The sequence below is a fragment of the Oncorhynchus clarkii genome, chromosome 32, assembly GCF_045791955.1.
Source record: "Oncorhynchus clarkii lewisi isolate Uvic-CL-2024 chromosome 32, UVic_Ocla_1.0, whole genome shotgun sequence".
Taxonomy (NCBI): domain Eukaryota; kingdom Metazoa; phylum Chordata; class Actinopteri; order Salmoniformes; family Salmonidae; genus Oncorhynchus; species Oncorhynchus clarkii.
This window is the reverse complement of record NC_092178.1, coordinates 9,920,553-9,948,248: the sequence shown is the minus strand read 5'-3', so window position 1 is coordinate 9,948,248 and position 27,696 is coordinate 9,920,553. Positions and strand designations below refer to the sequence as shown.

Here is a 27,696-nt window from a genome sequence, read left to right as displayed (position 1 = left end):
TTCATTCCATTCCAGCCATTACAATGAGCCCGTCCTCCTACAGCTACTCCCATCAGCCTCCACTGATTTCCACTATTCCTTATTTCCTATGTATGGAATAGGGGCTGATTTCAGATTTCCCTCTGGGGTGAACATAAACACTTAAGTCCATAGAAAGCCTCAGAGTTCAGGTTTAAAGGTCATGAGTCAATGATACGATGTGAGAGGTGAGGTCTTCTGTCCGTTATTCGCTGTTGGTCAGGAGGATGATGGGAACGGGGCTATGGGTTGTGGGGTGTGGGGCTAGAGGTCGTCTTAGGGTCACCTTTGGGGTCATCCTTCCCGGGATGTAGTGGGTGTGTTATGGTCAGGGTCAGCTTACCCAAACCCGACTTCTGCTCTGCTCCCTCTGCTCTGTCCCCTGCGCACACACACACGCACGCACGCACGCACGCACGCACGCACGCACACACGCACACACACACACACACACACACGCACACACGCACACACGCACACACACACACACACACACGAAGCAGGGTAAAGGGTGAATAAGCTTGTTTTCTAAAATGAAATCCTTTAACTACACTGAGCAAAAATATAAACGCAACATGTAAAGTGTTGGTCCCATGTTTCATGAGCTGAAATAAAAGATCCTATACATTTTCCATAAGATAATCTATCCACCTGAAAGGTGTGGCATATTAAGAAGCTGATTAAACAGAATGATCATTACACAGGTGCACCTTGTGCTGGGGACAATAAAAAGCCACTCTAAAATGTGCAGTTTTGTCACACAACACAATGCCACAGATGCCTCAAGTTTTGAGGGAGCGTGCAATTGGCATGCTGAGTACAGGAATGTCCACCAGGGCTGTCGTTAGATAATTTAATGCTCATTTATCTACCATAAGTACATTGAGCATGTTTGGGATGCTCTGTGTCGAATTGTACGACAGCGCGTTCCAGTTCCTACCAATATAGTAACATCTTTGAAATTGTTGAAATTGTTGCATTTTGTGTTTATATTTTTGTTCAGTAAAGTAACCCAATAATCCAAACAATAATCACATTTGTAGACAGTCACTGGAACACAGACACACACAGACCTCTCTCTTGGTCGCAGTCTGGGTCTGGGGAGGAGGCCCCACTGCACTGGGAACGGGGGCCGAGGTGAGTACAGTCATGCCCTGAACCACACCTCGACTCTGGGCTTAGCCAGCCGCCAGGACTGGGTATCTCCATGGTACTGGGACAGGACGAGGAGAGGAGAGAGGGGGCAGAGGAGAGGTAGGCAGAGGGGGTGAAGAAGGAGGAGGAGGGATGATGGGAGGAGGAGGTCATGTCGAGGGGAGCGGAAGTGGAGTGTGATTCTGTCTCTTCCTCTGATCCTCCTTCTTCATCAAACGTCACAGACACCACTGGAAAACATACACACACATTAAAACACACACAGATATACACATTAAAACACACACAGATATACACATTAAAACACACACAGATATACACATTAAAACGTGTGTTTGTGTGTGTACGTATGTGTGTGTGTCACTCACTGGACAGTCCGTCTGACTCCATCTTGAAGTTGGTAATGTCCTCATGGCCTCCCTCGCCCTCGGCCCCCACACCCCTCCCTCTGGTTCCCATGGTGATGGAGCGTCGCCGGGCGTGGATCTCCTCTGAGATGGTCTCTAGGTTACGCAGCGCTGTGCGGTAGTCTGCCTTGGCGACGGTCAGTTTCGCCTGATGCTCGTCTACGCAACGTTTTAGTTGCTGAGAGAGAGAAGAAAGTAGGGGTGTTACACACACAAACAAGCTACTGTCTATTCGGAACAATGAGCACTGTACATACCTCCAGTTTTAGGTAGTATTTCGCCTTCAGTTCAAAATATGGCCTGTAGGTGGGGGGGGGGGGGGGGGGGGAGAGAGAGAGAGAGAGAGAGAGAGAGAGAGAGAGAGAGAGAGAGAGAGAGAGAGAGAGAGAGAGAGAGAGAGAGAGAGAGAGAGAGAGATTTGAGTCGGTAGTTCTGACATGGTGCTGTAGAGTTGTCATAGCAACCATGAACCTCTGGAAAAAAATAACACTGCACTTCCAAGAGCTGCTACATTCCACACACACACACACACACACACACACAGCGCCCAAACTCACATATATATATATATATATATACACACACTCACTCACTCACTCACACACACACACACACACTACGCCCAAACTTACACACCACAGCACAGGCATACTCGGCTAACATCTGGAAGACATCACACATCGAGCAACGAGAGGCCCGAGAGGGGTGGCTGAGCCGGGGTATCCATTCCTCTCTCTTCTCAGCAATCAGTTACAGGAACAGGACCAAAACTCACACACAGCCTCATATGTACACACACACACACACACACACACACACACACACACACACACACACACACACACACACACACACACACACAGCGCCCAAACTCACATACATATATATATATATACACACACACACACACACACACACACACACACACACACACACCTGGACTTGTTGATGGTGCGTTTGAGTTTCTTCTCGAGCTGTCTCATATGACTGATGCAGGCGTTGTAGTGGTTCGCCGTCTTTCTGTGCTCTAATTCGCTACGAGTCCTCGTCATCTCCGCCTCCATCACCTGCAACAGCCAATAAGGTGACAGAGTCAGTCTGTAGTGTATGTGCTTTGATCTAGTCCAACAAAATCAAGCTAATACTACTAATGATGTCCAATCAGCATCAGCACACACTGTGGCTTTCCAGGACCCAGAGTTACCCAGCCTTGTAGTAAGATCATGTTTTTACTTAGTCCTAAGTATAATTCCATCAGTACCCTGTTGGTGGCGTGGTTGAGCATCTCCTGCCAGGCTGAGTCAAACTGTCTGCTGTCCTCCTCCAGGAGTCTCTCCTCTGCCAGGGCGATGGTCTCTTTAGCCGCCCCCAGGATCTCCACCGCACGCTGGAACTCCCCTGTCGCCCTCTGGGCCTCCAGCTGGGCCTGGGAAGAGAATGATTCACTGTCCTTTAATGAATACTTTCATGATTCAAGGGAAATTTGCTAACCAGCATCCCATTGACTGACCAGCATCCCATCGACTGACCAGCATCCCATCGACTGACCAGCATCCCATCGACTGACCAGCATCCCATCGACTGACCAGCATCCCATTGACTGACCAGCATCCCATTGACTGACCAGCATCCCATCGACTGACCAGCATCCCATCGACTGACCAGCATCCCGAACTAGCCAAAATCTAAAACTGACCCTTACCTAACCTTAAAAGTGCACTATGCAGAAATCCCTACACCATTTCCTGGTTTGCTCAAATTAGAATCGCTCGCCTAATTTCAGTTTATATGACAAAACAAGCAGTCATTGTGTAGAGAATTATTGTACCATCTAAACCTCTGTGAAATATTTTATCCATAACCACAAATATAGTATCTTCAGCTGTTTGAAGCTGGAGTACAAAACTTAACGTAAAAGACGCAAAAAAAAACTAAACTTAAGAACGAGAAACATAGAAATAGCGCACATAGAACAGATCTACCGCCTCTTGGACTGGCTTTCAACGCTAATGACAGATCTATAACTCACATTTCTATGTGAATTTGATCGGGTCGCCCCAAAAACCAAACCCTCGACCCTAACATTAATGTTAGCCACGTACCCTTCCTTTTTCTTGGGAGGAGGGGGTAAAGGAGAGATGGAGACAGGGAATTGGATGGAGGAGAGGTGGAAGATGAGGAAGGGGGAGGAGGTGGGTGATGAGGAGGGAGGGGGAGGAGGAAAAGGGGGGAGGAGGAGGAAGGGGGAAGGGGGAGAGAAGAGAAGACAGTTCAAAGTGAGCAGCTTCACTATGCGGCTTCACTATGCGGCTTCACTATGCGGCTTCACTATGCGGCTTCACTATGCGGCTTCACTATGCAGCTTCACTATGCGGCTTCACTATGCGGCTTCACTATGCGGCTGCTGAAATATGAATAGCTATATAGGCTTATACACACACACACATGCATACACACAAACACACTGAGCTGAGAAGTTTCTCATGGTTGTTTAAATCCCTTTATCTCTCCCTGAATGCAAGACAGGAGAGAGAGAGGGGGAGAGAGAGAGAGAGAGAGAGATATGGAGAGAGAGAGAGAGAGAGAGAAAATGATGGATAGAGTGTGAGTAATTAAACTGATTATTCAACAAACAAAATGTGATGCTCAAACTCAAAAACAAACTAATTTCCATCACAAAGACCTGTTTTCACCCCCCTTCATTTCTTTCTGTAATTTATTCCTCCCACTCTATTCTTCCATCAATCTCTTTGTGTCTGTATGTGTGTACATACTGTATACACTGAGTGGACAAAACATTAGGAACACCTTTCTAATATCGAGTTGCCCTCAGAACAGCCTCAGTTCGTCGGGGTCGTGGACTCTACAAGGTGTTGAAAGCGTTCCACACGGATGCTGGCCCATGTTGACTCCAGTGGTTCCCCACAGTTGTGTCAAGTTGGATGTCCTTCGAGTGGTGGATCATTCTTGATATACACAGGGGAAACTCTCTGGCGAGTGAAAAACCCAGCAGCGTTGCAGTTCTTGACACATTCAAACCGGCGCGCTTACTGTCTTGTCCATTCACCCTCTGAATGACACACATACACAATCCATGTCTCAATTGTCTCAAGGCTTAAAAATCCTTCTATAACCTGTCTCCTCCCCTTCATCTACACTGATTAAAGTGGATTTAACAAGTGACATCAACAAGGGGTCATCGACTGACCAGGTGAATCCCGGTGAAAGCTACGACATGGAAAGAGCAGGTGTTCCTAATATTGTGTACACTCAGTGTATGTGTGTTTCTGTCTGACAGCTGATTTGTTAAATAGCAGCACTGACTGCCCACCAGCCAGCTCCCTTTACCCAGTACATAACAACAGCAAGCTTTCATAGTCCAGGGTGTAGGCAGGAGATATGAAGTGAGGGAATGAGATAGGAATTTTACCATGACTGTGACCAAGCCACCTACAACAAACACTGCCTCTATCAAACAGACAAACAGTCTTTGTTGGTGTAGGCTGCAGATCCATTCTTAGTGGTGTCTCAATTGTCTTTGGGTGCTGACCGTCTCATATTCACTGTGTCATTCACATTCAATTGTCTGCTTCAGAGGCCCTGTTTATACCTGGTTCTAACATGTGTCCTTTGTACTGATCTTGTTCACATTCTGATTGTGCCCATATTTGTAGACAGGTGTAGATGATTAAAAGACACCCCTTCTGACCGCCTCCAGAGGTAGTCAGGAACGCATTGTGTCTGGATATCTTAAAGGTGTAGATGATTAAAAGACACCCCTCCTGACCGCCTCCGGAGGTAGTCAGGAACGCCTTGTGTCTGGATATCTTAAAGGTGTAGATGATTAAAAGACACCCCTTCTGACCGCCTCCAGAGGTAGTCAGGAACGCATTGTGTCTGGATATCTTAAAGGTGTAGATGATTAAAAGACACCCCTCCTGACCGCCTCCGGAGGTAGTCAGGAACGCCTTGTGTCTGGATATCTTAAAGGTGTAGATGATTAAAAGACACCCCTCCTGACCGCCTCCGGAGGTAGTCAGGAACGCATTGTGTCTGGATATCTTAAAGGTGTAGATGATTAAAAGACACCCCTCCTGACCGCCTCCGGAGGTAGTCAGGAACGCCTTGTGTCTGGATATCTTAAAGGTGTAGACGGATCTGGACGGTGAAACCATTTTATACATCCTGATCCAGTCCTCCAAAATCACTACTGACTTATAGCATCAACATGTGTCTTTATATAAATAAATAAATATTATTTTTGAAAGAATATCTGTCAAATCATTTGCATACAGGGAGAGACCAGGACATCTAGTCACAATTTGGACACGGTGAACTGATAAAAGACACATTTGAAAACTATCAAATCTGGGCACCAATCAGAATGTGGACAAGATCATGACACAGGACAAATGTTAGCGGCAGGTATAAACGAGGCCTTGAGTCACACTGTTTCAGACACCCACATGGGTTAGATCTAGACTCACTTCAATAGTCTGAGGGCCCTAATGAAGTGTTCTTCACATATATACTATCTGAGTGAGTGTTTAAGCAGTTCTATAGTGTGATAGCAGTTCTACAGTGTGAGTGCTAGGGTCTTTATCATAAACAGAGCTTTCAAAAGTCAGAGGTTATCCAAACAGATAGCTGAGGAGAGCCGTGAGAACACTTACTGCCTAAGGGGGAACCTCTGGTTCTCATCTCCAGCACTACCCAAACCCAGCCTCTCTCTCCGTCCTCTAGAGCCCAAACCCAGCCTCTCTCTCCGTCCTCTAGAGCCCAAACCCAGCCTCTCTCTCCGTCCTCTAGAGCCCAAACCCAGCCTCTCTCTCCCCATCCTCTATAGCCCAAACCCAGCCTCTCTCTCCGTCCTCTAGAGCCCAAACCCAGCCTCTCTCCCCGTCCTCTATTGCCCAAACCCAGCCTCTCTCCCCGTCCTCTATTGCCCAAACCCAGCCTCTCTCTCCGTCCTCTAGAGCCCAAACCCAGCCTCTCTCTCCCCATCCTCTATAGCCCAAACCCAGCCTCTCTCTCTCCCCATCCTCTATAGCCCAAACCCAGCCTCTCATCCCCATCCTCTATAGCCCAAACCCAGCCTCTCTCTCCCCATCCTCTATAGCCCAAACCCAGCCTCTCTCTCCCCCCATCCTCTATAGCCCAAACCCAGCCTCTCTCCCCGTCCTCTATAGCCCAAACCCAGCCTCTCTCTCCCCATCCTCTATAGCCCAAACCCAGCCTCTCTCTCCCCGTCCTCTATAGCCCAAACCCAGCCTCTCTCTCCCCATCCTCTATAGCCCAAACCCAGCCTCTCTCTCCCCATCCTCTATAGCCCAAACCCAGCCTCTCATCCCCGTCCTCTATAGCCCAAACCCAGCCTCTCTCCCCGTCCTCTAGAGCCCAAACCCAGCCTCTCTCTCCCCATCCTCTATAGCCCAAACCCAGCCTCTCTCTCTCCCCATCCTCTATAGCCCAAACCCAGCCTCTCATCCCCATCCTCTATAGCCCAAACCCAGCCTCTCTCTCCCCATCCTCTATAGCCCAAACCCAGCCTCTCTCTCCCCCCATCCTCTATAGCCCAAACCCAGCCTCTCTCCCCGTCCTCTAGAGCCCAAACCCAGCCTCTCTCTCCCCATCCTCTATAGCCCAAACCCAGCCTCTCTCTCCCCATCCTCTATAGCCCAAACCCAGCCTCTTTCTCCCCATCCTCTATAGCCCAAACCCAGCCTCTCTCTCCCCGTCCTCTATAGCCCAAACCCAGCCTCTCTCTCCCCATCCTCTATAGCACAAACCCAGCCTCTCTCTCCCCGTCCTCTATAGCCCAAACCCAGCCTCTCTCTCCCCATCCTCTATAGCCCAAACCCAGCCTCTCTCTCCCCTTCCTCTATAGCCCAAACCCAGCCTCTCTCTCCCCATCCTCTATAGCCCAAACCCAGCCTCTCTCTCCCCATCCTCTATAGCCAAAACCCAGCCTCTCTCTCCCCGTCCTCTATAGCCCAAACCCAGCCTCTCTCTCCCCGTCCTCTATAGCCCAAACCCAGCCTCTCTCTCCCCGTCCTCTAGAGCCCAAACCCAGCCTCTCTCTCCCCATCCTCTATAGCCCAAACCCAGCCTCTCTCGCCCCCTTCCTCTAGAGCCCAAACCCAGCCTCTCTCTCCCCATCCTCTATAGCCCAAACCCAGCCTCCCTCTCCCCGTCCTCTATACCCCAAACCCAGCCTCTCTCTCCCCGTCCTCTATACCCCAAACCCAGCCTCTCTCTCCCCGTCCTCTATAGTCCAAACCCAGCCTCCCTCTCCCCATCCTCTATAGCCCAAACCCAGCCTCTCTCTCCCCGTGCTCTATAGCCCAAACCCAGCCTCTCTCGCCCCTTGCTCTATAGCCCAAACCCAGCCTCTCTCTCCCCGTCCTCTATAGCACTCTAATACTTGTTCTATCTAAGACCCCACTGTTCCCCCCAGATGTGGAAGTGGAGGGAGAGGGGTGGAGGGAGGGAGCTGTTTTTCTCCTCTCATCCGTTGTAATCTCTTTGACAGACAAGCAGAAGTTGACTCCTCTCGCTCTCTCTCTACCTTTCTCCATATCTTTCTTCTTCTCTCTCCCTGTCACCTCACTCTTCTCTTTCCTCTCTCCCTGATACCTGCCTCTTCTCTCTCCTTCTCTCTCCCTGATTCCTCCTCTCCTCTCTCCCTGATACCTCCTTCTTCTCTCCTTCTCTCTCCCTGATTCCTTCTCTCCTCTCTCCCTGATTCCTCCTCTCTCTCTCCCTGATACCTCCTTCTTCTCTCCTTCTCTCTCCCTGATTCCTTCTCTCCTCTCTCCCTGATTCCTACTCTCTTTCCTCATCTCTCCCTGATTCCTCCTCTTCTCTCTCCCTGATTCCTCCTCTCTCTCTCCCTGATTCCTCCTCTTATCTCCTCCTCTCTCCCTGATTCATCCCCTCTCTCTCCTCTCTCCCTGATTCCTCCTCTCTCTCCTCTTCTCTCCCGATTCCTCCTCTCTCTCTTTCCTCTCTCCCTGATTCCTCCTCTCTCTCCTTCTCTTTCGCGGATTCCTCCCTCTTCTCTCTCCATGATTGCTCCTCTTCTCTCTCTCTCCTCTCTCCCAGATTCCTCATCTTCTCTTTCTCTCCTCTCTCCCTGATTCCTCCCTCTTCTCTCTCGTCTCTCCCTGATTCCTCCTCTTCTCTCTCTCCTCTCTCCCCAATTCCTCCCTCTACTCTCTCCTCTCTCCCTGATTCCTCCCTCTTCTCTCTCCTCTCTCCCTGATTCATCCTCTTCTCTCTCTCCTCTCTCCCCGATTCCTCCCTCTTCTCTCCTCTCTCCCTGATTCCTCCCTCTTCTCTCTCCTCTCTCCCCGATTCCTCCCTCTTCTCTCCTCTCTCCCTGATTCCTCCCTCTTCTCTCTCGTCTCTCCCTGATTCCTCCTCCCTCGCTCTTCCTGATTCCTCCCTCTTCCTGATTCCTCCCTCTTCTTTCTCCTCTCTCCCTGATTCCTCCTCTCTCGCTCTTCCTGATTCCTCCCTCTTCTCTCTCCTCTCTCCCTGATTCCTCCCTCTTCTCTCTCCCCTCTCTCCCTGATTCCTCCTCTCTCGCTCTCCCTGATTCCTCCCTCTTCTCTCCCCTCTCTCCCTGATTCCACCTCTCTCTTCCCCTCTCTCATGTGTTTGTGTGTAGTACAGCAAAAGGAAAACATTATTTCTCTGAACCACTGAAACCACTGACCAAATTTGACCTCCATCTAATATGGACACACACACACACACACACACACACACACACACACGTATCTCCCAGCACAGGCACAGAAAGGCGCCAGGAATTCCCGTCTCTTTTGCTCATACCGCAGGAAGTGTTTTGTGTGTGTGTGTGTGTGTGTGTGTGTGTGTTCGTACACTACCCCCGTACTATGTGAAGTAGGGTAAAGTAGTGTAGAGTATGGTAGGGTAGAGTAGAGTAGAGTAGGGTAGAGTAGAATAGGGTAGAGTAGAGTAGGGTAGAGTAGATTAGGGTAGAGTAGAGTAAGGCAGAGTAGATTAGGGTAGAGTAGAGTAGGGTAGAGTAGGGTAGAGTAGGATAGAGTAGGATAGAGTAGAGTAGAGTAGGGTAAAATAGGGTAGAGTAGGGCAGAGTAGAGTAGGGTAGAGTATGTTTACTGTTCATTTCACTTTTATTTCACTTTTGTTAATTATCTATTTCACTTGCTATGGCAAAGTTAACATATGTTTCCCATGTCAATAAAGCCCTTAAATTTAATTTAAATTGAATTGAGAAGGAGAGACAGATAGACAGCTTCCTGAGAAGAGCTATGGTCCTAAACCTCCCTCTCCTCTCCTCTTAGTCTCCGCATTGGAATGTCAGTGGAGAGACAGAGGGGGAGAGAGCGAGGGAGTGAGGGTCAGAGGGAGAGAAGGAGGGAGGGAGGGAGGGAGGGAGGGAGAGAGAGAGGGAGGGAGGGAGAGAGAGGGGGAGGGGGGAGAGAGATAGAAGGAGGGAGGGAGAGAGGGAGAGAGGGAGGGAGAGAGGATAAGTAGTAGATAAATAGCTCTTGGATCAGGCTCTAGAAATGAGGTCACATATGAAAAATGTCAAATTCAGACATGAATCATAAGTAAACAATAGAAGGGCTAGCTAGATAGGACTGCTAGCTAGATAGGACTGCTAGCTAGATAGGACTGCTAGCTAGATAGGACTGCTAGCTAGATAGGGTCTGCTAGCTAGATAGGACTGCTAGCTAGATAGGGGCTGCTAGATAGATAGGAGCTGCTAGATAGATAGGAGCTGCTAGATAGATAGGGGCTGCTAGATAGATAGGGGCTGCTAGATAGATAGGAGCTGCTAGATAGATAGGACTGCTAGCTATGACTGCTAGCTAGATAGAACTGCTAGCTAGAACTGCTAGCTAGATAGGAGCTGCTAGCTAGATAGGACTGCTAGCTAGATAGAACTGCTAGCTAGGACTGCTAGCTAGATAGGACTGCTAGCTAGATAGGAGCTGCTAGCTAGATAGGACTGCTAGCTAGATAGGGGCTGCTAGCTAGATAGGAGCTGCTAGATAGATAGGGGCTGCTAGATAGATAGGAGCTGCTAGATAGATAGGACTGCTAGCTAGATAGGACTGCTAGCTAGATAGGTCTGCTAGCTAGATAGGGGCTGCTAGATAGATAGTAGCTGCTAGATAGATAGGGGCTGCTAGATAGATAGGGGCTGCTAGATAGATAGGAGCTGCTAGCTAGATAGGAGCTGCTAGCTAGATAGGAGCTGCTAGCTAGATAGGACTGCTAGCTAGGACTGCTAGCTAGATAGGACTGCTAGCTAGATAGGAGCTGCTAGCTAGATAGGTCTGCTAGCTAGATAGGGGCTGCTAGATAGATAGGAGCTGCTAGATAGATAGGAGCTGCTAGATAGATAGGGGCTGCTAGATAGATAGGAGCTGCTAGATAGATAGGACTGCTAGCTAGATAGGACTGCTAGCTAGATAGGTCTGCTAGCTAGATAGGGGCTGCTAGATAGATAGGAGCTGCTAGATAGATAGGGGCTGCTAGATAGATAGGGGCTGCTAGATAGATAGGGGCTGCTAGATAGATAGGAGCTGCTAGATAGATAGGACTGCTAGCTATGACTGCTAGCTAGATAGAACTGCTAGCTAGAACTGCTAGCTAGATAGGAGCTGCTAGCTAGATAGGACTGCTAGCTAGATAGGACTGCTAGCTAGATAGGACTGCTAGCTAGGACTGCTAGCTAGGACTGCTAGCTAGATAGGACTGCTAGCTAGATAGGAGCTGCTAGCTAGATAGGAGCTGCTAGCTAGATATAACTGCTAGCTAGATAGGACTGCTAGCTAGATAGGACTGCTAGCTAGATAGAACTGCTAGCTAGGACTGCTAGCTAGATAGGACTGCTAGCTAGATAGGAGCTGCTAGCTAGATAGGACTGGGCTCACTGGGGGCTGCTAGCTAGATAGGACTGCTAGCTAGATAGGACTGCTAGCTAGATAGCTAGATAGGGGCTGTAATCCTGCCACTCACGTGTTGAAGTTGGCATCTACATACCCCCTATATACTGTAGACTGGCCAGCTATGTAGACACAGTGGACCTAGGACACTCAGTCTCTGTCCGCTTGTACCCTTTCCCATCAAAGCGTAGACAGGTCAGCTCATATTTTTTTGTTGGCAGACACACACGCTAGTCATTTGTTGAATGACTGAAATGATGCTCTCTCATAGGCTGTTGCCAGGGTTGATGGACCAAGCCCCCCTGGGTGTCTGTGAATAGCTGCTAGGAGCCAATCAGAGCAGCTGTAGGAGGTGGGCAGGGGCAGGGGGTGGCAGAGGACACACGCCAGATTAGAGAGGTTAAATAAAGGAGGGATTAAACACCTGAGACTCATCTCTCTCTCATCTACCCTACTCACAAGCAGCTGACAGGAAGGGACAGAGGGACTGTGTGTGTGTGTGTGTGTGTGTGTGTGTGTGTGTGTGTGTGTGTGTGTGTGTGTGTGTGTGTGTGTGTGTGTGTGTGTGTGTGTGTGTGTGTGTGTGTGTGATTTAGAGAGTGGGGGTGTGACAGAGTTATAAATAGATGCATGATGAAATACACATCTTAGAATCAACTGTTAAAAACTACCAGAACCTACTGGATTCTCCAATTACATTTAATGAACTACAGGACAAAATACAAACCCTCCAACCCAAAAAGGCCTGTGGTGTTGATGGTATCCTACATGAAATGATAAAATATACAGACCACAAATTCCAATTGGCTGTACTAAAACTCCTTAACATCATCCTTAGCTCTGATATCTTCCCCGAGCAGGGATTAAACACCTGACACACTCATCTCTTTATCTACCCTACTCACAACTAGCTGACAGAGAAACTGTGTGTGTGTGTGTGTGTGTGTGTGTGTGTGCGTGCGTGTGTGTGCGTTTGTGTGTGTTTGTGTGTGTGCGTGTGCGCGTGTGTGTGAGTAGCAGTGTGTGATCAGTCTGATTTAGAGGTGGTGTGACAGAGTTATAAATAGAATCAATGTGACTTCTCCTCTGGCTTTAAAGTCCTTGAGTGTGTGTGTGTTCTCTTTAAAATGTTCCTCTCTTGTAGCCTGTATAACCCCGGCCTGCCCAAAAGGGTTCTTTGGCCGTCCCCATAGGAGACCCCTTTTGGGTTCCATGTAGAACTCTCTGCGAAAAGGGTTCTACATGGAACTCAAAAGGGTTCTACCTCTGTGTGTGTGTGTGTGTGTGTGTGTACCTGTCTGGCCACTCTCCTGGCCTCCCAGTAAGGTTTGGAGTCTTCTACAGCTCTGCCGATCCTCTTCACCTGCTCATCCAGCTTCACTGTGGCTTCCACCAGCACCGTGCGGAACCTCTGACGACAGTCCTACACACACACACACACACACACACACACACCCGTTAGTAAAACACCAACAAATCTCCAGGAACCTTATATGTGTCACATTCTATCCTGTTCTATTGTCACCATGACAACAGACAGAGTGTTCATCTATACACAGTGTCATGTTATATTGTCACCGTGACAACAGACAGGGTGTTCGTCAGAGTGTATTGACACTGTATGAGTGTCTATGTGGCCATGTCTGTGCTGTTTTGTTTAGGAAGGTGTTTTCTCCTCTCCATCCCGATTCACAGAACTGAGATAGTCAGGCGTTTTCCTCAAAAGAGCTGTGTCAAACTCAATACAACACTAACTCACTTAACCTAGCATGGTAACTTTACATGAATCTGATTCACAAAGTTGGCACCACACACACACACAGACACACACAAGCATGACACACGACACACACACACCACCAGTCTGCAGACAGGAACATTACCCCTATGCTGTTACATATTCGTGGAAATATTACAGGGGAGAATCCCTTCTCTCGGTCCCTGCGTCACAATGTCTAAAATTAGGGGCTGAGAAATGTCTCTCTCCCTGTCAAAGAGGAGTGTGTGTGTGGCGCCAACTTTGTGAATCAGATTCATGTAAAGTTACCACATGTCCCTGATTGTGATGGACAGTCCCACATTCCTGTAGGCTACTAATCTGTTCCTCGAAATCATCCTGTTGTCCCGCATTTGGGTATCTTAAATGTGGTCACCCTAGATTTAAGGGCTGTAACACCTGCATCTTGTCCCCAGAAAGGGAGGGGGTAGGAAGAGAGGAGGAAAAATGGAGGGAAAAAGAGTGGGGGAGAGATGGAGGGGAAAAGAGAGGGGGAGAGATGGAGGGGGGAAGAGAGAGGGAGAGATGGAGGGGAAAAGAGAGGGGGAGAGATGGAGGGGAGAAGAGAGAGGGAGAGATGGAGGGGAAAAGAGAGGGGGAGAGGTGGAGGGGAGAAGAGAGAGGGAGAGATGGAGGGGAAAAGAGAGGGGGAGAGATGGAGGGGGAGACATGTGGGGGAAAAGAGAGATGGAGGGGGAGACATGGAGGGGAAAATAGAGGGAGAGAGATGGAGGGGAAAAGAGAGATGGAGAGATGGAGGGGAAAAGAGAGGGTGAGAGATGGAGGGGAAAAGAGAGGGGGAGAGATGGAGGGGAAAAGAGAGATGGAGACATGGAGGGGAAAAGAGAGGGGGAGAGATGGAGGGGAGAAGAGAGATGGAGAGATAGAGGGGAAAAGAGAGGGGGAGAGATGGAGGGGAGAAGAGAGATGGAGAGATAGAGGGGAAAAGAGAGGGGGAGAGATGGAGGGGAGAAGAGAGATGGAGAGGAAAAGAGAGGGGGAGAGATGGAGGGGAAAAGAGAGGGGGAGAGAAGAGAGGGGGAAGCGAGGGGGGAGAAGGGGGCATTGAGGGGAAACTAGCTTCCTGTGACATCGTCACACTTCCTCAATGGTTTCTGCGGTTTCACGTTTCAATCAAGTTTCAAGTTTTAATGTCACATGCACAAGTACAGTGAAATGCCTTTCTTGCAACCTCTAACCCCAACAATACAATAATGAATAACAATGTAACACAAAAAATAATAACACACAAGATATAACAACAAGAGGAACATGATAAAGTAATCATACTATATACAGGGTCAATCAGGTCCAGTGTCATATTGACAATGCGCAGGGATACTGGATCGATAGAGGTAGATATGTATAGGGGTAAGAGGACAGGGATACTGGAGTGATGGTGGTAGATATGTATAGGGGTAAGGGGACAGGGATACGGAAGCAGAGAAAACAATCTATGGGTTGGTTGGTTGGAGTCTTTAATGATTTTCTTGGTCTTCCTTTCACACCTCCTGATATAGAGAGGTCCTAGATGGCAAGGAGCTCGTCCCCGGGGAAGTACTGGGCTGTCCGCACCACACTCTGTAGTTCCATGCTATCGAGAGCGGTGCTATTCCCAGACCAAGCGGTGTTGCAGCCAGTCAAGATGCTCTCAGTTGTTTAGCTGTAGAACGTTTTGAGGATTTGAAGGGCCCATGCCAAACCTTTTCAACCTCCTGAGGGGGAAAAGGTGCTGTCGGGCCTTCTTCACAACTACGCTCGTTTGTGTAGACCATTTTAAGTTCTTGGTGATTTGGACACAGAGGAACTTTCGACCCGCTCCACCGCAGCCCCGTTGATGCGGATGGGGACGTGCTCGGACCTCTGTTTCCTGTAGTCCACGATTAGCTCCTTGGTCTTACTGACGTTGAGGGAGAGGTTGTTGTCCTGGCACCACACTGTCAGGTCATTGACCTCCTCCCTATAGGCTGTCTCATCGTTGTCAGTGATCAGGCCTTACCACCGTAGTGGCGTCAGCAAACTTAATGATGGCGTTGGAATCGAGGCCTGGCCACGCAGTCTTGGGTGAACAGGGAGTACAGGAGGGGACTAAACGCGCACCCCTGTGGGACCCCCGTGTTGAGGGTCAGCGTGGCGAGGTGATGTTGCCTACCCTCACCACCTGGGGTCGGCTCATCAGGAAGTCCAGGATCCAGTTTCAGAGGGAGGGGTTCAGTCCCATGATCCTAAGCTTGGTGACGAGCTTGGAGGGGACAATGGTGTTGAACGCTGAGCTGTAGTCAACGAACAGCATTCTCACATAGGTGTTCCTCATATCTAGGTGGGTGAGGGCAGTGTGGAGTACAATTGAGATTGCATCGTCTATGGATCTCTTGGGGCGGTATGCAAGTTGGAGTGGGTCTAGGATGTCTGGGATGATGAAGTTGATGTGTGCCATAACCAGCCTCTCAGAACACTTCATGGGTGACGGAGATATGAGGTATCTGTGACATCCACTGAGGAGCAATGTTTACAATATGCAACTCAGCATTCTTTGTCCTCCAAACACGACGAGTTAAGTTTTAACCAAAAAGTTATATTTTGGTTTCATCTGACCATATGACATTCTCCCAATCTTCTTCTGGATCATCCAAATGCTCTCTAGCAAACTTCAGATGGGCCTGGACATGTACTGGCTTAAGCAGGGGGACACGTCTGGCACTGCAGGATTTGAGTCCCTGGCGGCGTAGTGTGTTACTGATGGTAGGCTTTGTTACTTTGGTCCCAGCTCTCTGCAGGTCATTCACTAGGTCCCCCCGTGTGGTTCTGGGATTTTTGCTCACCGTTCTTGTGATAATTTTGACCCCACGGGGTGAGATCTTGTGTGGAGCCCCAGATCGAGGGAGATTATCAGTGGTCTTGTATGTCTTCCATTTCCTAATAATTGCTCCCACAGTTGATTTCTTCAAACCAAGCTGCTTACCTATTGCAGATTCAGTCTTCCCAGCCTGGTGCAAGTCTACAATTTTGTTTCTGGTGTCCTTTGACAGCTCTTTGGTCTTGGCCATAGTGGAGTTTGGAGTGTGACTGTTTGAGGTTGTGGACAGGTGTCTTTTATACTGATAACAAGTTCAAACAGGTGCCATTAATACAGGTAACGAGTGGAGGACAGAGGAGCCTCTTAAAGAAGAAGTTACAGGTCTGTGAGAGCCAGAAATCTTGCTTGTTTGTAGGTGACCAAATACTTATTTTCCACAATATTTTGCAAATAAATTAATTCAAAATCCTACAATGTGATTTTCTGGATTTTTCTCATTTTGTCTGTCATAGTTGAAGGGTACCTATGATGAAAATGACAGGCCTCTCTCATCTTTTTAAGTGGGAGAACTTGCACAATTGGTGGCTGACTAAATACTTTTTTGCCCCACTGTATGTGTAACAAATAATTAAAGAGCAGGAGTAAATAACAATAGCGAGGCTATAAACAGGGGTACCGGTACAGAGTCAATTTACGGGGGCACCGGCTAGTTGAGGTAATATGTACATGTAGGTAGAGTTATTAAAGTGACTATGCATCGATAATAAACAGCGAGTAGTAGCAGTGTAAAAGGGGGGGGGGGGGGGGTGCAACACAAATAGTCTGGTCTGGGTAGCCATTTGATTAGCTGTTCAGGAGTCTTATGGCTTGGGGGTAGAAGCTGTTGAGAAGACTTTTGGACCTAGACTTGGCTATCCTAGACTCTTTCCAACGAAACCCAGAAGAGGAGAGGAGGTGGTTTAGAGGAGGAAAAGAGCATATTTGTAATGTAACCCAGAAGAGGAGATGGTTCAAGGGGGAAAGGAAGACGTCAGATTTGGGATTGGCTGCTATTTGATTTGATTTGAATGAAAGGCTTTGGGCCAGTAACAGAAAGGGTCACTGTCCTTGTCACAAACGCACACAGGCCCACCTCCAGCTCTGTCTCCCAGCGGTTGATGTCCTCTGTAGACTGGTTCAACTTGTCCAACTCTCCCTGTTTACACACAACACACAGGAGACAGGGAGGAGGGAAGGAGGCAAGGATAGGAGAGAGAAAAATGAAGAGGAAGGAAAAGAGAGAGGATAGAGAGCAAAAGGAAAGTGTTGTAGAATTACATGAAATGTGTTTATAAAAGGCCAAAATGCTCCTGTGCTGAGAAAGGACAAGCAATGTATCTGATCTAGCCTATATAGGTATCTGATCTAGCCTATATAGGTATCTGATCTAGCCTATATAGGTATCTGATCTAGCCTATATAGGTATCTGATCTAACCTATAACCTAGGTCTACTCTGCATTGAACATTCCATTTTGTGAATAGTGATTGTTATATTGTTGTTTTAAATGACGACTATCCCAATCTAATCATCGCATTAGGAATAGTAGGCTATCTTACACACAGTACCAGTCAAAAGTTTGGACATACCTACTCATTCAAGGGTTTTTCTTTATTTTTTTTACTATATTCTACCTTGTAGAAAAATACTGAAGACATCAAAACTATGAAATAACACATATGGAATCATGTAATAACCCCCCCCCCAAAAAAAAAGTGTTAAACAAATCAAAATATATTTTATATGTGTGATACTTCAAAGTAGCCACCCTGTGCCTTGATCACAGCTTTGCACACTCTTGGCATTCTCTCAACCAGCTTCATGAGGTAGTCACCAGGAATGCATTTCAATTAACAGGTGGGCCTTGTTAAAAGTTAATTTGTGGAATTTCTTTCCTTCTTAATGCATTTGAACCAATCAGTTGTGTTGTGACAAGGTAGGGGGGTATACAGAAGAGCCCTATTTGGTAAAAGACCAAGTCCATATTATGGCAGAACAGCTCAAATAAGCAAAGAGAAACAACAGTCCATCCTTACTTTAAGACATGAAGGTCAGTCAATTCTGAAAATTTCAAGACATTTTTAAGTTTCTTCAAGTGCAGTCACAATAAACCATCAAGCGCTATGATGAAACTGTCTCTCATGAGGACCGCCACAGGAATGGAAGACCCAGAGTTACCTCTACTGTAGGGGATAAGTTCATTAGAGTTAACTGCACCTCAGAGTGCAGCCCAAATAAATGCTTCACCGAGTTCAAGTAACAGTGTAACTAACGCCTGTCGTCGGGAGGAGTGGACCAAAGCGTGAAGTGTTCATGATTATTTTTATTATCAAAAAACACTCGAACAAAGTAACAAAATGAAAGCGACCAGTTCTGTCAGGTAACAGAGACTAAACAGAAAATAACTACCCACAAAACACAGGTGGGAAAAAGGCTGCCTAATTGTGATCCCCAATCAGAGACAACGATAGACAGCTGCCTCTGATTGGGAACCACACTCGGCCAAAACAAAGAAATAGACAACATAGAATGCCCACCCCAAATCACACCCTGACCTAACAAAATAGAGAAATAAAACGGCTCTCTAAGGTCAGGGCGTGACAAACAGACACATCTCAACATCAACTGTTCAGAGGAGACTGGGTGAATCAGGCCTTCATGGTTTAATTGCTGAAAAGAAACCACTACTAAAGGACACCAATAATAAGAAGAGACTTGCTCGGGCCAAGAAACACGAGCATTGGACATTAGACCGGTGGCAATCTGTCCTTTAGTCTGATGAGTCCAAATTTGAGATTTTTGGTTCCAACCGCCGTGTAGCTGAACGGATGATCTCCGCATGTGTGGTTCCCACCGTGAAGCATGGAGGAGGAGGTGTGATTGTGTGGGGGTGCTTTGCTGGTGACACTGTCAGTGATTTATTTAGAATTCAAGGCACACTTAACCAGCATGGCTACTGCAGCGATACGCCATCCCATCTGGTTTGCGCTTAGTAGGACTATCATTTGTGGCACTTGTGGCAAAAGCGGGTGTCAATGTGTACAACTTGGATGAGAGGATAAAGCGGAACCATCCTTCTGGTCATGAAAAGAGAAGAAGAAAAACACCATGAAAGTTCATCCCAGGAACAGCAATCAGGTAAACTTGTCTTCTCTCCAAGCAAAAAACAGTAACGTTAAGTTGATGTGCTGGGCAGTGCATCTCTCTAGTCTGTCTGTCTTGCTAACCTAGCTGGGCAGTGCATCTCTCTAGTCTGTCTGTCTTGCTAACCTAGCTGGGCAGTGCATCTCTCTAGTCTGTCTGTCTTGCTAACCTAGCTGGGCAGTGCATCTCTCTCTAGTCTGTCTGTCTTGCTAACCTAGCTGGGCAGTGCATCTCTCTCTAGTCTGTCTGTCTTGCTAACCTAGCTGGGCAGTGCATCTCTCTCTAGTCTGTCTGTCTTGCTAACCTAGCTGGGCAGTGCATCTCTCTCTAGTCTGTCTGTCTTGCTAACCTAGCTGGGCAGTGCATCTCTCTCTAGTCTGTCTGTCTTGCTAACCTAGCTGGGCAGTGCATCTCTCTCTAGTCTGTCTGTCTTGCTAACCTAGCTGGGCAGTGCATCTCTCTCTAGTCTGTCTGTCTTGCTAACCTAGCTGGGCAGTGCATCTCTCTAGTCTGTCTGTCTTGCTAACCTAGCTGGGCAGTGCATCTCTCTCTAGTCTGTCTGTCTTGCTTGCCAGACACTTCCAGGGCTGTGTTTGGTTTCTTTGTGCCTGACAATGTTACGGTTTTCTTCGGGTGAAAGAGAGTCGGACCAAAACGCAGCGTGGTAATTTTGATACATGTTTAATGAAGACGAAACACGATCAATACAAAAACAATAAACGTAACGTGAAAACCTATACAGCCTATCTGGTGACAACAAACACAGAGACAGGAACAATCACCCACGAAACACTCAAAGAATATGGCTGCCTAAATATGGTTCCCAATCAGAGACAACGATAAACACCTGCCTCTGATTGAGAACCAATTCAGACAGCCATAGACTTTGCTAGAGAACCCCACTAAGCCACAATCCCAATACCTACTAAAACCCCAAGACAAAACACACCACATAAATAAACCCATGTCACACCCTGTCCTGACCAAAATAATAAAGAAAACACAAAATACTTCGACCAGGGCGTGACAGAACCCCCCCCCCCCCCCCCCAAGGTGCGGACTCCCATCAAAAACAATAGGGAGGGTCCGGGTGGGCGTCTGTCCATGGTGGCGGCTCCGGCGCGGGACGTGGACCCCACTCTATCAATGTCTTAGTCCCTCCTCCTCGCGTCCTAGGATAGTCCACCCTCGCCGCCGACCATGGCCTAGTAGTCCTCACCCAGAATCCACCTGGACTGAGGGGCAGCTCGGGACTGAGGGGCAGCTCGGGACAGCTCGGGACTGAGGGACAGCTCGGGACTGAGGGACAGCTCAGGCAGGTAGTTGGATCTGGCAGATCCTGGCTGGCTGGTGGTTCTGGCAGATCCTGGCTGACTGGCGGATCTGGAAGAGTCTGGCTGACTGGCAGATCTGGAAGAGTCTGATTGACTGGCAGATCTGGAAGAGTCTGGCTGACTGGCAGATCTGGAAGAGTCTGGCTGACCGGCAGATCCTGGCAGACTGACGGATCTGGCTGCTCCATGCTGACTGGCGGCTCTGGCTGCTCCACGCTGACTGGCGGCTCTGGCTGCTCCATGTAGACTGACAGCTCTGGCGGCTTCTTTCACTCCTGGCAGCTCTGGCGGCTCCGTGCAGACTCCGGCAGCGCTGGAGAGGAGAAAGGCTCTAACAGCGTTAAACAGGCGGGAGACTCCGGCAGCGCTGGAGAGGAGGAAGGCTCTGACTGCGCTGAACAGGCGGGAGACTCCGGCAGCGCTGGAGAGGAGAAAGGCTCTGGCAGCGCTAGATAAGCGGAAGACTCCGGCAGCGCTGGAGAGGAGGAAGGCTCTGGCAGCGCTGGACAGGCGAGGCGCACTGTAGGCCTGATGCGTGGTGCTGGCACTGGTGGTACTGGGCCGAGAACACGCACAGGAAGCCTGGTGCGGGGAGCTGCCACCGGAGGGCTGATGCGTGGAGGTGGTACTGGATAGACCGGACCGTGCAGGCGCACTGGAGCTCTTGAGCACCGAGCCTGCCCAACCTTACCTGGCTCGATGCCCAATCTAGCCCGGCCAATACGAGGAGCTGGTATGTACCACACCGGGCTATGCACCCGCACTGGAGACACCGTGCGCACCACAGCATAACACGGTGCCTGCCCGGTCTCTCTAGCCCCCCGGTAAGCACAGGAAGTTGGCATAGGTCTCCTACCTGGCGTCGCCATACTCCCTGTGAGCCCCCCCCAAGAAATTTTTGGGGCTGACTCCCGGGCTTCCTTGCCAACCGTGTTCCCTCGTATCGCCGGCTCCTCTCTCTGACTGCCTCTGCTCTCCTAAGTGCCTCCACCTGTTCCCATGGGAGGCGATCTCTTCCAGCCAGTATCTCCTCCCAAGTGTAACAGCCCTTGCCATCCAAGACGTCTTCCCATGTCCATTCCTCCTTTCGCTGCTCCTGCTGCCGCCGCCTGTCACCACGCCGCTTGGTCCTGTTGTGGTGGGTGATTCTGTTATCTCCTCCTCTGACGACGAGGTGTAGCAAGGATCAGACCAAAACGCAGCGTGGTAATTTTGATACATGTTTAATGAAGACGAAACACGACAAAAACAATAAACGTAACGCGAAAACCTATACAGCCTATCTGGTGACAACAAACACAGAGACAGGAACAATCACCCACAAAACACTCAACGAATATGGCTGCCTAAATATGGTTCCCAATCAGAGACAACGATAATCACCTGCCTCTGATTGAGAACCAATTCAGACAGCCATAGACTTTGCTAGAGAACCCCACTATGCCACAATCCCAATACCTACTAAAACCCCAAGACAAAACACACCACATAAATAAACCCATGTCACACCCTGGCCTGACCAAAATAATAAAGAAAACACAAAATACTTCGACCAGGGCGTGACAGACAAAAGTGAGAGTGAATTACAACTATTTATTACGTTGGATAAACGCCAACGGGCAACGGTGTTTATAACTGCAGCTCGGGAAAGATAACCGTGTCGCGCGTGAACATGCGTTTATATGCACGAAATGAAACTCGCGCTTTCCAGCAGCAACCTCTGTGGGGACCAGTCCAGACAATATATGGGCGTGATGGCTCTCGTCATAGGCGCACATCATTTTAAAACAAGCCAATGATTATCTAGTCTCTCAGTCAATGTTTACTTACAACTTTGGACTAATGCAATACGGAAAGCAACGGATTGCCATTGACTAGCGATGTATATATTGAATTTAAAATGTTGATTAGCTGGGCGTACTGGGCAATACGGATGCACATCCCTCAGTAATCAAAATGTATAAAGGGAAATATGGGGCAGCCATTTTGAATGGCGCTGATGCAGCCGATAAAATTAATAAAAGTATTGTTATCTATAATTTACAGGTGCTATGCTTAAGTTTGTCAGTAGAGGAGATGCTGGATAATCAGCCAGTACAAGCACAGACTCAGTTGATCCACATCCAGCCTCAGCCAGTACTAACACAGACCCAATACAGTCTTCTTCAGCAAATACTAACACAAACCAAATACAGTCTTCTTCAGCAAATACTAACACAGACCCAATACAGTCTTCTTCAGCAAATACTAACACAGACCCAATACAGTCTTCTTCAGCAAATACTAACACAGACCCAATACAGTCTTCTTCGGCAAATACTAACACAAACCCAATACAGTCGTCTTCAGCAAGTACACAGACCCAGGTGACCCAGGTGAAGTGCAGGCAGCCTCTGCCAGTACTAGCACAACCAGAGGTGTACAGCCAGCATCAGATACAAGCAGCTCAGACCCTAATAGAACAGTTGCTGCTCCACCAAATGACCCAGCTGATTGGGCCCCAGTCTTAACAGACTTTATGAGGACTGAGTTAGTGCTCAGAGGTGCATTCAAACCAGGACTGGGTTTCTCTTACCCTAAAGACAAGTCTAGGAGAGGTTTCCATTCAGGCTTATTACAGAGACAGCTGTCAAATGGGGAAAAGATTACCAGGAGCTGGCTTTCATAATCAATCAAAAACAACACTGTCTATTGTTTTTGCTGTAAGCTCTTTTCTTTTCTAAGTATCACCCAGTCTCTGTCTGAAAGAAACCTAGCATTCAGGGGTTCATCAGACAAACTCTTCCAACCAGATAATGGAAACTTCCTAAAAGACGTTGAATTACTGGCAAAATGTAACCCAGTAATGCAAAATCATCTCAGCAAAATTAAAAATGAAGAGACGCATGCTCATTACCTTGGGAAGCGCACACAGAATGAGCTGATACAGATTGTGAGTGACAAGATTCTAGAAGCAATAGTGACTAATGTAAGAGACTCAAAGTACTTCTCCATTTATCTTGGACTGTACACCCGACATTAGTCACCCGGAACAAATGTCCATTATTCTGAGAAGCTTGGCTTTAAAAAGAAAGCCAGAGATCAAGGAGGACTTCCTCGGGCTTTGTGAATGTTGAGGTTACAACAGGCTTGAATCTGTCTACTGTCATCTTAGATAAGCTGAACGAGCTGAAGATTCCATTTGAAGATCGCAGAGGGCAAGCTTATGATAATGGGGTCAACATGAAGGGCAAGCACCAAGGGGTACAAGCCAGACTGCTCCAAAAACATCCCAGAGCCGTGTTCATCCCATGTGGAGCACATACTCTAAACCTTGTCATTGCAGATGCTGCCAAATCTTCAAAAGATGCAGTTGGGTTTTTTGGGCATGTGTAAAAGCTCTTCACCTTCTTTTCAGCTGGCACACAAAGATGGAGTGTTTTGAAGAAACACCTGAACATAACTGTGAAGTCATGGAGTGACACAAGATGGGAGAGTAGGCTTCAAAGTGTTCATGCAATCAGGTATCTGTCACGCCCTGACCTTAGAGATCCTTTTTATTCTCTATTTTGGTTAGGTCAGGGTGTGACTAGGGTGGGCAATCTATGTGTTCTATTTCTTTGTTGGCCGGGTATGGTTCCCAATCAGAGGCAGCTGTCTATCGTTATCTCTGATTGGGAATCATACTTAGGCAGCCTGTTTTCCATCTGAGTTTGTGGGATCTTGTTATTGCACAGTAGCTGTATAGCCCTGCAGAACTTTATGTTCGGTTTTGTATTTTGTTGTTTTTTTTTTTGGTGTTAATTTGAAATAAAAGTAAGAAGTTTGCCTACCATACTGCACCTTGGTGTAATCCATCTCTAAACGATCGTAACAGTATCAGGCTTCTGGGGTTCGGGAGGCATTACTGGAATCCAGACAGACGATCAACGATCCTGTGGCCAAAGTGGAGGCACAAGCACTTGCAGAGGATCAGTTGCAGTTGGATCCTACCGCCCCTTGATTTGCTGTGTCGTATGGTGTGAGATACTGACAGTCTCAAACAAGGTGAACATGCTCCTCCAATCCGCCTCAATGCAGTTGGATATCATAGTGAATTTAATCTCAAATGCAAAGGCTTCCCTCACTACATACCGGGAAACTGGATTCTCTGAGACCCAGAGAGCAGCCAAAAGCATTTGTGAAGAAATGAATGTGGAGGCTGTTCTGAAAGAGAAGAGACCGAGTCGTTTTGAGCTATGAGGCTCCTGATGAACCAGTGACTGACGCATTGGAAAACCTTCAAGTCAACTACTTCAACATTGTGGTCGACTCTGCTGTGACGTCCATGGATGAGAGAATTGAAACACTCAACCAGGTGAAAACCAAATATGGAGTGCTGCTGAACTTCAGCACTGCCTCTCAAATGTCCAGTGAATCTTTTAAAGGCTCACTGCATGGAAGTTGAAAACACTCTTAACCTTCAGAGATGACTGTGACATCAGTGGAATGGATCGGGCACACGAGATTCAGAATAGACCTGACTGCATTTGAGCTGCTTTCCTTTCTCTGTGAGAAAAACCTGGAGGAACTCTATCCTAACCTTTTGGATAGCCCTTAGAATTGCAGTCATCCTACCAGTAACAGTAGCATCGGCAGAGAGGAGATTTTACAAATGAAAGCTCATCGAAAGCTATCTGAGGTCTTCCATGTCACAGGAACGTTTGAGTGGTCTGGCCATCGGGAGCATAAATCATGAACGTTTGAGTGGTCTGGCCATCGGGAGCATAAATCATGAACGTTTGAGTGGTCTGGCCATCGGGAGCATAAATCATGAACGTTTGAGTGGTCTGGCCATCAGGAGAATAAATCATGAACGTTTGAGTGGTCTGGCCATCGGGAGCATAAATCATGAACGTTTGAGTGGTCTGGCCATCGGGAGCATAAATCATGAACGTTTGAGTGGTCTGGCCATCGGGAGCATAAATCATGAACGTTTGAGTGGTCTGGCCATCGGGAGCATAAATCATGAACGTTTGAGTGGTCTGGCCATCGGGAGCATAAATCATGACGTGGGGAAACACATGTCCTACGATGACATCATTGTGGTGATTTTTGCCTCAAGAAAGTACAGAAGGGGAATATGTTGATGGTAAGATTTGAATTCAAATGTTTACACACTTAGTAACATTTCAGATTCCATGGCAGAAGTGCATTTGTGTAAATGACTGCTTAGCTATGTGACATAGTTTCTCCATTTCTTCCAGATAGACTGGTAGACTGTAGAGGGAACCAAAGTGAATCACACAGCTGTGTAGGTTTTATTTGACTATTTTGAGACGTATAGCTGCAGTCCTGGCCTATAGGCTTATGTTTACATTGTATAGACAAAGATAATTGTATAATATTGTGAGGACTGGACTAATTACCAGGCAGCAGAGCCAAAACTCCGTTTTATATTTTATTATTTGATATTTTCTACAATTTCTTATTTATGTTAATATTCACTTAAGATTCTATAGAAAATATTATATTCAATGAATATTGTTGTTTTATACCTCATTCTGTTCTGTATAGGTCTACTTATTCCTAGACCGACAGACGGTCAAACTGTTTTAAAGGAGGGAGGATTGTAGTGGGAGCACTAGGGTATCAGGTGTGACTGTGTGGCAATGGTAAATGGTTTACATTGCTCACGGGTCAGGTAGGAGGGGCCCCTTAGGAGAATTTTGCTTAGGGCCCCAGAGAGGTCACGACCGGCTCTGGTAGGAACTCCTTCAAGATTGTTGGAAAAGCATTCCACTTGAAGCTGGTTGAGAGAATGCCAAGTGTGCAAAGCTGTCATCAACACAAAGGATGCCTACTTTTGAAGAATCTAAAATATAAACTACATTTTGATTTGTTTAACACTTTTTTTTGTTGTTGGTTACTACATGATTTCATATGTGTTATTTCATAGTCTTGATGTCTTCACTATTTCACAATGTAGAAAATATAAAGAAACCCTTGAATGAGTAGGTGTGTCCAAACTTTTGACTGGTAATGTACTTCTGCAAATGGGAGGATGCTTTATTATAAAGGTGAATTTTGTGGGGGGGTGAAAATGAGCTTTCCCAAACTTGAAACCCATGAAACCCATATGTGTTAAAAGGTGATATGGCAAATCTTTACTGAGTCTAGTCTTTTTTAAGACCACAGAGATCATATATGAAATGAAAAGGGATTATATATGTTTGGGTGTCTATCAAAAATGATAACTGTCGGCTAATCACTGTACCTGGATCCGGGGGTCAACCACATCGTCCTCGGGAGATTCACACTCTTCCACTGGCTTGATTCCCTTCTCTAACTTCTCCATCTTGTGGGGGTTCTCAGAACCAGGGTCCTCCGTTAAACACAAAACAAGACCCCCGCCGAGATGAGACTTTAGCGGCTAGTAGAGTTCAGGCGGTCCGTCGCCTCTTTCTTCACAGGGAGAAGATTCGAGTGTATTCCGTTATAATAGTATAAACACACAGCAGGCTCGCAAACACACGAATATACTGCAGACGTCCGGGATAGACAGAAAACAGCAGGAAAGCGTGTCTGTTTGTAGCTCACCACTGAAATGAATCCCAACAGGCGGTTTTGCTGAAAGCAACCTTCCCGGACAGAGACAGCGACCGGGAGAGTGAGTGAGTTTAATGAGAGGAGAGAGCGCGAAACAGCTGTGGAATGAGAGCTCGGATACAACGAGAGTTGGGTTTAGTGCGTCCTCTGCTGACTACCAAGATGAATGCAGATGTTGTAGTGCGAGTGACCCAGAGAGCACGGATTTGTTGTGTTATCATACAGGAGTAATGAACAAAAGACCTCAAGCTAAATATCTAATACTAAAATGTATTTTTCCTTTCATATTTTGTCATAGGGAAATAGGGAACGTGAGCTGGGATTAGACCGTCGTGAGACAGGTTAGTTTTACCCTACTGATGATGTGTTGTTGCAATAGGATAAACCAGCTATGTAATAACGTTTATATAAGCAGCTTTGTTAACATTTTGTTACGGAAGAACAACAGAATAGCTGATAGTTGTCTGTCAATGAAGTGACATTATTTTCTGTATTTACTGATGAAACAC

At 47.4% G+C, this 27,696-nt stretch overlaps 1 protein-coding gene across 2 annotated transcripts; it reads right to left on the bottom strand.

Annotated features, from left to right (window-relative positions):
• LOC139392363 (SH3 domain-binding protein 5-like) lies at nt 1-27,242 on the bottom strand. Of its 2 annotated transcripts, XM_071140297.1 has the most exons (10): nt 27,179-27,242; nt 26,856-27,043; nt 17,237-17,299; nt 12,825-12,953; nt 2,842-3,006; nt 2,517-2,647; nt 1,838-1,880; nt 1,542-1,758; nt 1,092-1,403; nt 1-400 (listed from the first exon to the last, which is right to left on the bottom strand). In XM_071140297.1, exons 2-10 carry the CDS (start codon nt 26,934-26,936, stop codon nt 261-263), a joined length of 1,281 nt encoding a protein of 426 aa, XP_070996398.1. In that variant the 5' UTR covers nt 26,937-27,043; nt 27,179-27,242; the 3' UTR covers nt 1-260. The 2 variants fall into 2 exon arrangements, with proteins under 2 accessions (XP_070996398.1, XP_070996397.1); XM_071140296.1 differs by having other exon boundaries at nt 2-400; nt 26,856-27,232.
• Between the last annotated feature and the right edge of the window lie 454 nt (nt 27,243-27,696).

What these genes read in the sequence shown, in the direction of transcription:
- LOC139392363 (XM_071140297.1), bottom strand. Translation starts at nt 26,936, where the DNA reads ATGGAGAAGTTAGAGAAGGGAATCAAGCCAGTGGAAGAGTGTGAATCT. An exon ending in TGGTTGACCCCCGGATCCAG is followed by an intron (nt 17,300 to 26,855) that starts GTACAGTGATTA and finishes GTGTGTAAACAG; the next exon opens with GGAGAGTTGGACAAGTTGAA. An exon ending in GGAGTCAGACGGACTGTCCA is followed by an intron (nt 1,404 to 1,541) that starts GTGAGTGACACA and finishes TATGTTTTCCAG; the next exon opens with TGGTGTCTGTGACGTTTGAT.